At 42.0% G+C, this 10,328-nt stretch overlaps 1 protein-coding gene across 27 annotated transcripts in view; it reads left to right on the top strand.

Moving 5' to 3' along the window:
• The window catches only part of DLG2 (discs large MAGUK scaffold protein 2), a 2,054,427-nt gene extending 2,046,592 nt beyond the window's left edge, over positions 1-7,835 (top strand). For all 27 annotated transcript variants that reach the window (XM_023239374.2, XM_045039809.1, XM_045039811.1 and 24 more), the window contains 2 exons: positions 221-312; positions 3,102-7,835. In XM_023239374.2, the coding sequence (XP_023095142.1) occupies positions 221-312; positions 3,102-3,208 (199 nt within the window). In that variant the 3' untranslated portion in view covers positions 3,209-7,835. The remainder of the gene's footprint in view (positions 1-220; positions 313-3,101) is intronic.
• Positions 7,836-10,328: the final 2,493 nt, after the last annotated feature.

A 10,328-nucleotide genomic window follows, 5' to 3' on the forward strand; every position in this document is an offset into this window, starting at 1 on the left:
ATCAATCTCGGTTCCAGGATGGAACCAAGAGAGTGAGCTCTCTGGGAGGGGGTCCTCATTGCTGAAATTATTTCCACAAAGAAGAATCCCAAATGAGGACTAGGAAGCTGCTAAGATTACTGTGCCTCCCGCAGGATTCATTTTTGCCACATATTTTAGTTTGTCAGGATTTGTCAGGTACTTCCCCATATGTTCTAATACCAAAACCTCATTTTCCCAGGGAGATGAATAAACGTCTAACAGAGGAACAAGCGAAGAAAACCTATGATCGTGCAATTAAGCTAGAACAAGAATTTGGAGAATATTTTACAGGTAAGTTCATTTACCCTTGTACTCTGAGAGAAACAATCAACGGTCTGATGTTTGGCATTTAGAGAGGAGTCCAGGCTTGGTATACCTGGCCCTAAAACCTTCCCACAGAGAAGCCCCAATTTCCCTCTGCTTTACCTATCTGATCCAGAACTTTGGGTTCTCTCTTCTCTGGACTCAACTGCAGCCATTTTCCAGGTTCCCACTGGCCCTACCCAAAACCATGAGTCACGTATGGCACTGAGCTATCTCCTGCTATTAAGAAGATTTTAGGGATTTGGTACCTCATTAGACTATCTCCCTGATATCAACAGAAAACTTAAAAAAAAAGAAACGTTTAGGGCTCAGATAGGCAGCATCCAAAGTGGTGACTCATGAGAAGCAGTCTCAGGGCTCCATTCTCTGCTTCAGTGACCTGCAGGTCTGCGTCCCCATTAGCAGCACTTGAACATGATCATGAAACACTTCCCAGTGTTTCCATTAATTCTACGTCAAGTCCCAATGCAAGACTTTTTTTCTTTACTTTTTTATTAAATGTTTATTTACTTTGAGAGAGAGACGTGTACACGAGCAGGGGAGGGGCAGAGAGAGAGGGAGAGAGAGACAATCCTGCTCAGTGCAGATCCAGACCCAGGGCTCATTCCCACAACCATTAAGATCATGACCTGAGCTGAAATTAAGAATTGGATGTTTAAGTGTCTTAGCCACCCACATGCCCCTTTTTCCTTTTTCTTTTTAAACATTTCCTTAGAAACATTAAGGTATCCTGGGTTCTCTATCCTTACTTTCATGAAACACTGACCGAATCCAAAGAGTAATCAAACTGTGTGGAGTTTGCCTTACAACAACAAATGGCTTAGAAACAAGAAATTCCTTGGGTGGTTCACCATCTCACCATCTGGAGATTGAACTCTGAGTTGGGCTCTACCCTGAGGTGGAGCCTGCTTAAGATTCTCTCTCCCCTCTGGGCTGATGGCTCGGAGCCTGGAGCCTGTTTCCTATTCTGTGTCTCCCTCTCTCTCTGCCCCTCCCCCGTTCATGCTCTGTCTCTCTCTGTCCCAAAAATAAATAAAAAATAAAAACATTGAAAAAAAAATTAAAAAAAAAATATTCTCTCTCCCTTTCTCCCTCCCTCACTCTCTCTCCCTCCCTCTCTCTCAAAAAAAAAAAAAAAAAAAAAAAATTAAAGCAGGAAATTTCCTCCTGAGTTTCCTTGTGAGAAGTTACATGATTTATTTTTCATCTTAATCAGAATATGACAATGCCAGTGGCTTAGCAGTTTGCAAAATGTTGAATCAGGTAATCTTAAGTAAAATTTCTATCAGTAACAAAAGTATTAATTATGTGTCACCCTAAAAGAACATCTAGGTATAAATATCAGATCAAAATTATTCACATTTTGAGCAGTGGTTCATATCAGAAATAAAATACAATAAAATTATGGAAAGAGCCTAAATGTCCATCAACTGATGAATGGGTAAAGAAATTGTGGTTTATATACACAATGGAGTACTACGTGGCAATGAGAAAGAATGAGCTATGGCCCTTTGTAGCAACGTGGATGGAACTGGAGAGTGTTATGCTAAGTGAAATAAGCCATACAGAGAAAGACAGATACCATATGTTTTTACTTTTATGTGGATTCTGAGAAACTTAACAGAAACCCATGGGGGAGGGGAAGGAAAAAAAAAAAGGAGGTTAGAGTGGGAGAGAGCCAAAGCATAAGAGACTCTTAAAAACTGAGAACAAACTGAGGGTTGATGGGGGGTGGGAGGGAGGGGAGGGTGGGTGATGGGTATTGAGGAGGGCACCTTTTGGGATGAGCACTGGGTGTTGTATGGAAACCAATTTGACAATAAATTTCATATATTGAAAAAAATTTCAAAAAAAAAAAAGATTAACCAAGAAAAAAATAAAATAAAATAAAAATAAAGTATTAAAAAAAAGAAATAAAATACAATAGTCAATATATTCTCAGGGTTGTTTTTGAAGATCTAAACTATTTTTCAGTATCAATTCATTTTTAATCCCTAATGTCCTATAGGTAGTGCTGACATGTTTTGGAGATCTATCTGTAAGATAACTTTAGTTCAAAGGAGATTATGAAAGGTACTTCAATCTACTGTCGGGTGACTTGATGTTTTAGGTAATATGCAGGTTATCAGGGTGTTTATATTTCCTCTTATTTATGTTTCTTATAAGTAGTTGTCATAAGGCATTCTCAATATAAGCAGCCCTGTGATGGTGAAATATCAGTTTACCGGATCACTTGGAGAATGAATGGGGGTTCCTATTAAAGGGTTTGGGGTTCAAGGGTTTAACTAAAGTTGCCTCCACACCTTATTATTTCCTCTGTGTCTAAAATGTCTACATTTCTGCACCTGCCAGAGTAATTACAGCATACAGAACATGAGACCAACTTTCTTTGATGAGCAGGGAGATACCAGTCTGAAAATTGATCAATGCCTAGCCCAGTGTAGGCGCCCATAAAATTTAAATATATAAATGATTCATTTTCCAGAATTACAGACAGACACGTAGAAAAGTAGAAAGACTGTGGTACCCTTGTTACCTGATCTAAGACACGCACTGAAAGCATTTTCTTTTCTTTTAATCACTGATGTGATCTTGCTTAAGTAAATTTTCCATTTTTTTCTTACTAAGGAAAGGTAATATGAAGCTTCCAGATGCGTTTGTCTGTCACTGGTTCGAGCTTCTGCAGTGTGATTGATGGCTGTTCTTCACCCACCGGGGAATGATTCCTGACTCTGCTGTGTTTGCTTTTGTTCTAGCTATTGTCCAAGGAGACACCTTAGAAGATATATATAATCAATGCAAGCTTGTTATTGAAGAGCAATCTGGGCCTTTCATCTGGATTCCCTCAAAGGAGAAGTTATAAATTAGCTACTGCACCTCCAACAATGACAGAAGAGCATTTAGAAGAACAAAATATATATAATATACTACTTGGAGGCTTTTATGTTTTTGTTGCATTTATGTTTTTGCAGTCAATGTGAATTCTTATGAATGTACAACACAAACTGTGTGAAGCCATGAAGGAAACGGAGGGCCCAAAGGGTGGGACAGAAAAGACACTGCAGTATGCAGGAAGGCTTTGGTTTGCTCAAAGTGCCAGGTGTAGGGATGAACCTCTGACGGGCTTTCTGGCCAAGAGATGGGCAGCCTCCTCACCCCGGCAGATGTCCAGAGCTGATTTAGCTGCTGAGCTCTCTGTGTTTTTTGCTTTAAAGAAAAGTTGCCAGCACTTGAACTTCACCAACCTTCCCATTACCCACATCTGTAATTGGTACACTTCGAATTTTATAACTATGCACACCCTTTGATTTCTTAACAAGCGAAAGAAAGAAAGAAGGAAAAAGGAAAGGAGTCCCTTTGGAGACGGCATAATATCAGGGAAGGATAAGTGTGTAGTTTCTCTGACTGGCATCTACAAAGACGAGCATTTCATAAAATTCACAAGTGTATGGAGGACTGACCTCACTGAGAGGAGGGGATTCCACCTGAGGTTAGCTTTATGATTGTTTATTGTCTATTTTGCCATTTATAAGCTGAAAGAAGGCACTAAAGATGAGAATAATTTATACAATAAAAATATATCAAATGTATAGAAACGAATTTCTATAGGTTAAAAAAAGTTTTGTGAAATATTTTGTAAAGACTAATTGAAAGACTAAATGTATGCACTATCAGCAGATGATCAAATTCAAGAATTGAAAGTTGCACTCTCCCTTTTGTTGCCAATGATCCATTAAGAGCATCTGAGTTCCTTCCAAAGTCTGAGAAAGACTTCTCCCTCACTTACCTCCCATGATCTCCCTTCCATATTAGTGACACACTCTCATGGAGCACATCCCTTAATGAGTTGCGCTCGTGGGTATTTTTGGAAGACATTTGATTAGTGTATTCTTAAGCTGATGGCTTTCAGACACAAACTCATGCAAATGATCTAAAGGGAAGTTTTTGCTTTCATCTTGTTAAACAACCTGGGCCTGCCATGCAAATAGATAGCTGAATAACTTGGTTCCTAGTTACTTACATGCAATTCTTAAAGGATCATTTAGTATTTTAGCCAACCATGAGTAATTAGGACTTTTCTTTTGTCTGTTTCACAAGTAACTGAGGGTTTTGTAATATCCAGAGATGGTATAGAGCCATGGAGAGATCTGTCCCAAGAAGCACTATTTCTTTGAGGAAGAGGGAAGTATCTGGTTGGGGGTGAGGGGTGCAGACTTTTGTTTCTGTGTACGGGGCAAAGAGAACACAAGGAAAGACAATTAACAACTTTGAGCTCAACCAGTTGAACTGCCTTTCTTGGGGTCTGCACCTGGACCAAGTTTATTTTTTAGCAATTATAATAATGATGACTTAAAAAAAAAAAAACTCCCGAAGCCTATATCCCACTTTAGAGCTGATGATGACATCAGCATTGCTTGTGCCCAAGGTGTTTAGAGAGAGACTTTTCAGTGATCTCAATAACCACTCAACTCTGGGTTCTTTGCATGCCCAGACTAAGCCCCATCGCCTTATTTCTGGGGTACATCCAGACCTGGCAGGGATTCTGCCACACTGTGCAGCAAACCAGCATGCAGGCTGGGATAGGAGAGCAAGAGATAGAGCCATCAGCAGTGATGGGGCTTCTTCACAGTAAGAACATCAGAGTTCAGGATGAGGGTCTCTTTCCAAAAACCAGTGTTGTTCATCTTACACTACCACTGTCTGCCTCCCTGCAGTCACCAAACCAAACACAAAAATGCAAAATTATGCATCTACCTATAGTCTCGAGGCTGCCTTTGCCAATGGAAGGGCTAGCAATGCATTTTCCCTATGATGAAAGTTAAATTTTCGGAGACTTCCTTAGAGCATTCAAAATGTTTAAGATATGTCCGTGGCTGCGATCCGCCAGTTTCAGGTCAAGGCCTACTTTCATCAATATTGCTGCCAGAAGTTTTCTGCCACCAGAATGCCATTCCTGATCCCAGCTCTATTTTTAGGCCACCATAATAACTTCTTTGGTTTCTCAACTGAGCATGCAACCATTTATTTAAAGGACTGTCCTTAATGAGTAGATGTTTCCGCGGGTCGTGTGATGTGCTTTCCATTTAATATTAAGTATTGCTGTGGCTGAGTACAATCAAATTGATCCACCAACCCTTGGTTTTGTAGTAATATAATTATTTATTTTCCTAGTGTAGATGCTTCCAGATTAGAATTGGCATTTGCACTGATTTTTTTATGTAGATTTATATAAATATATATATACATATATATTTGCTTGAAGAATCACCAAGCAAATTGGTGAGAGGGTCTTTTCCTATAGAATTTACACCTCCATTTGTTTTGTTGTCTTGCGCTTCCCAATGTTGAGGTCTCTATGGCTCCAACGACTGGTGTATTTTGCAGCAAATCTGATGACTTGTATGGACACGGCAGGAAAGTTACCCAGATTACATCTGGTGCAAATGCACTTGGAGCCTGGGGCCAGACTGGTGCTAACACTGCAAACTTTGTCCGGAGCTCTCTCCAATCTGAAGGCTTGCTGGGGGCGCAATGTCACCTTCACATGCTGGGCCCTTTCAGAAAAGTGCCAGATCGTGTCACTGGTGCTATTTTTCATGCTCTGGTACAATGTGTAGCACCACGGGGGTCTCAGCTTTACCAAAATCAAAATCGCATTTGTCAGCTAATTGCAGGGGCGTTTGTTTTTTGCTCTCCTCCCACAGGATCTGTTGGCCATTTCTTTGCCGGCCTTCCTCCCACCTCCCCACCCCCAGCCCCGAGTTCTTGGTGTGGCTCCTTCTGCCCAGTGAGCCCATCTTTTTGAAGCCGCACTCAGGTGCCTGTGAGCTGTCTGAGATCCTACTGCCAGCCCTTCAGGACCCTGAGCCAGGGAAACTCTCTCCGCTCCTCTGGCTCTCGCCTCTGGTTTTTCCTCATTCTTCTCCTCTGCCCACCCTCTTCCATGCGTGTCTCATTCCACCTCTTCTTGTGTACACCTCTCCCTTTCTCCTACTGGCCTGTCTTCCCTGAGTATTGCCTTTCTTCTGCGTTCTCTCGTTTACTCCCTCCGTTCACTCCCCTATCTCTCCGTCTCCTTCAGTCTCTCCCCTTCCCATTCCCCTTTCCCTTCCTGTCCTTTCTCCTCTCCTCACACCTCTGATCATCTCTCCCATACCTCACTCCGTAATATTTCTGTCCTATAAGGGCTCATGGCTGATTCGGACAGCAAGTCCATACACTGGACTGATGACACAATTCCTTTGGGTCACCGTTTCACCCGCGCAGCCCAGAAAGCAAAGCTGAGCATGAGGTCCCAGACTGGAGCCAGCTCCAGCAAGCCTCACTGAGCCAGCCTGCACCGCTGCCCTGGCAGCGACGATGCATGAGCTCTGGGCCCTGCCGGCACCTGGGTGCCTCTCTGCCTGAAGGCTGGTCCAAAGTGAGCCCACTCCCAGCATCATCCCGTGGCTCTGAGGACACTTCCTCTCTATAAAGGCAGACTCTGGCCCCAAAATCATTCTGACAGCAAACCTCTTTCTTCTCATTGAAGCCATGCCATCACCTTGGTTTGGAGAGAGACATTTTTTCCCTCACTCATAAGTTTTTTTTTCCCCCCATTTTCATGTGAAGCCCCCTCTGCTTTTCAGCTGGTGATTGCTCTGGTGAGATTGAATGGACTTGCTGGTGAACTAACATCTCTTTTTTTCCTGTCTTGGTCCTGCCTAAATTCCTACAAAAGTATTTAAGTCAAGGACTCAGGCTAGCTCCTAAGTTTATCATACATAGTAATTTGTCACTCCTAGGGGGCAAAGGGGACATTTCTCTTAAAGCATGTGGAGTGACATGCTGACAACCGATTTGCCAGAGATCTCCCTCCAGAATTCTGTGGATATGCATTTTACTTATGTGTATGTATGGTCTATGTGGTATGTACATCATTTACACACATACCACATCGGGTATGAATGAATGTGGATGGAAACCCACACACACACTCCAGTCTGTAAATATCCTTCCTCACTGAAAACTGTGCTTTGGAAATCATTTCTTGTACAGCTGTGCAGTTTCTTGTAGCAGCTGAGGACGAGCTGAGACAGGTGGATGATTTAGACAAAGATCACCTAGGAGACAGAACACAGAATCTCCCTAGCAACTCATGAGGACAGACAACCAAATGGCAAAGTTGACTCCCAATGGGATGGCAAACTTTTCTTCTCTCCTTTTTGAATTTGTGTTTCCTAAGTGTATCTTAACTTCTGAGTGCACCAGGCTGTACCCGTTAGATCCTTTCAAAATGACAGTTTTGTGCTTCTCTCTGACAGGATGTTTCTCCATCGAGCTGTAGTGCAGGATGGGAGGGAGGGGGGAAATACTCCTTGCCTGAGCTGGAGTTTACAGAGACACTGCACAGCTTACACTCCTGTTAAGTGTAAATATTCGACACTTCCATTCCATTTGTGTAAAAAATAAAGCACACACAATTATAAAATCGAGATGTATATTTCATACTCAGTGTGTCTGTGCATATTTATTGCGTATTTCTAGTTGTCAGCGGTGGCCCCATTGTAAAAATGCTTGATAGAGTGTTTATAAACATGTCATGGTTTTATTATAAGATATAAATATTAAAACATTTTATACTTTATAGCAAATTATTTTCTCCCAAAGCATAATTTGTCTTGTTTCATAGAGAATAGAATCAATCATTTCTGTTGTCATCAAATTTATCTGATTTCAGAGCTAAAGTATAGTTATAGGAGGTTTGCTCTGAAAAACATTGGAACTGCTGAGAGGAGCTGAAAGTGGTGCTTTTGCACATTTTTAAATATGTGGTTACTATCTTGCCTGCTTTCATCAGGATTTTACCAAGAGTGAACAATGAATTAAAAAGATAGGCTTTTTGGGAGATACCTGTGTGGCTCAGTTAAGCTCAGGTCATGATCTTGCGGGTCCGTGAGTTCGAACCCCATGTCGGGCTCTGTGCTGACAGCTAAGAGCCTGGAGTCTGCTTCGGATTCTGTGTCTCCCTCTCTCTCTCTGCTTCTCCCCCACTTGCACTCTGTCTCTCTTGTCTCAAAAATAAATAAATATTTTTTAATTTATTTAAAAAAAAAAGACAGGTTTTTTTTAAGACCCTCACATTTGTGTGGAAAGAATTTATTCCCCAGTTTCCAAACTGTGAAATTCCAGAAGATGCTAATAATAGAGAAAAATATATTTTTTTCTTATCTAATACTTATGATGCAAAGAAAGGCACAGATTGGAAAGGAGATGTCACTATTCATGTACCCTGGGCCACAAAATATGCCAGCTCCAAAGATCTGAACATGCCCCAAATGTCAGGTTTAGGAACCTGAATCTGCCAGATAATATTCTAAATTCTTCCCGCTAGGTTAAACATATGCCTTGTCGTGTTGACATTTAGACAGCAAAGGTCTGACAGCTGAAGGTCCGAAACAAAGTCCTCCTGTGCAGAGAGTGGAATTTCCCCGTTAAAGCGACCACTGTGGAGTGCGTTTTGCTTCACAATGAACTATCACATAACTGGGTCAGTCATTTGGGAAACCAGACTTGTTGGTCATTACCATCCTGGCCATCACTGCGAGCCCACACGAGTCTCCAGCAGGTGTCCTGTTGCTGTCCCTGGGGCTTGGCAGCAGTGAGAAGACAGCATAAGAAGGCATTGACTGAGGCTGCATGCCCAGTGCAAGCCTCATGTGTCAACAATTATTCAATTTTTAACATTTACACAGACTCACCAGGTTTAGTATTCATAGTAACACTACACGAAAGCCAGATTTGCTCCAATGATGGGTATGTTAATTCCAGGTGGGGGAAGCTAAAGGAGCTCATAACTTTTTGTTTCTAAGTATTTTAAAAACATGACCATCCTAGGGATACCTATCTGGCTCAGTTGGTGGAGCACATGACTCTTGATCTTGGCGTTGTGAGTTCAAGCCTCACATTGGATATACAGATTACTTAAAAATCTTAAAAAAAAAAAAAAAATGACCATTCTAAGGGGCACCAGAGTGGCTCAATTGGTTAAGCTTCCAACTTCAGCTCAGGTCATGATCTCACAGTTCGTGTGTTAAAGCCTCACGTTGGGCTCTGTGCTGACAGCTTGGAGCCTGGAGCCTGCCTCCCTCTCTCTCTGTCCCTCCCCCACTCACACTTGCTCACTCTCTCTCTCTCTCTCTCTCTCAAAATAAATAAACATTAAAGAAAACAACTGGACTGCACACCTCTGAACCTAAGAGGGTCTTGCTTCAAATTTACAGTCTTTGTAGGTATTCTGAGACTAAACCATCCAGTAACAGAATTTAAAAGCCTTGGTGGGGAACAAAGCTAAGGAACATCTGCAGAGGGGCCACAACCCTTCCCAGCACAACCAGACCCAGAGTCTCCAAAGTTGTCAGGCACAATGTCGTCTACGGGTCAAGAATGCCAGGTCTCATAATCCCATTAGCTTCTGTGACTCACCTGTCCCTTAGGGACATCTCGGAAGACTACTGCTCTCATGAAACCGATCCCCTGCCCCTTCTAGTGTTACAACCTATGTCAAGTCCCTACTTTGTCCCCAGTTCCTCTCAGCACAGCTGGGACAACGCTAGAATACTTTGATTACTGTGTAATTGTAAAATCACCTTAGATGCAGATTATGATGTTGGAGGTGCAGGAAGACACCAAGAGCCTACACAGTTCTAACAAGCTCCCAAGTGCTACTGATACTGGAGTGGCCAGGCTCTAAGTGTTTTTCAAACTCATGCTGACCACCCACCAGAAGGTCATAAACCAGCACTTTTTAAAAATGAAATAGAAATTAGAGTGCCTCTTGTGTCACTCTAAGGACACAAGGATAAGGACACACTCTAAGGACACAGTAAGGATAAATACTGTTTCATATTAGGAGAAATACAGAGAACAAACCGGTAGTTGCCAGAAGAGGAGGGAGATGAGGGGATAAGGAGTAAGAAGAGAGCTAAGAAGTATAAACTTCC

The sequence above is a fragment of the Felis catus genome, chromosome D1 (genome assembly GCF_018350175.1).
Source record: "Felis catus isolate Fca126 chromosome D1, F.catus_Fca126_mat1.0, whole genome shotgun sequence".
NCBI classification, from domain to species: Eukaryota; Metazoa; Chordata; class Mammalia; order Carnivora; family Felidae; genus Felis; species Felis catus.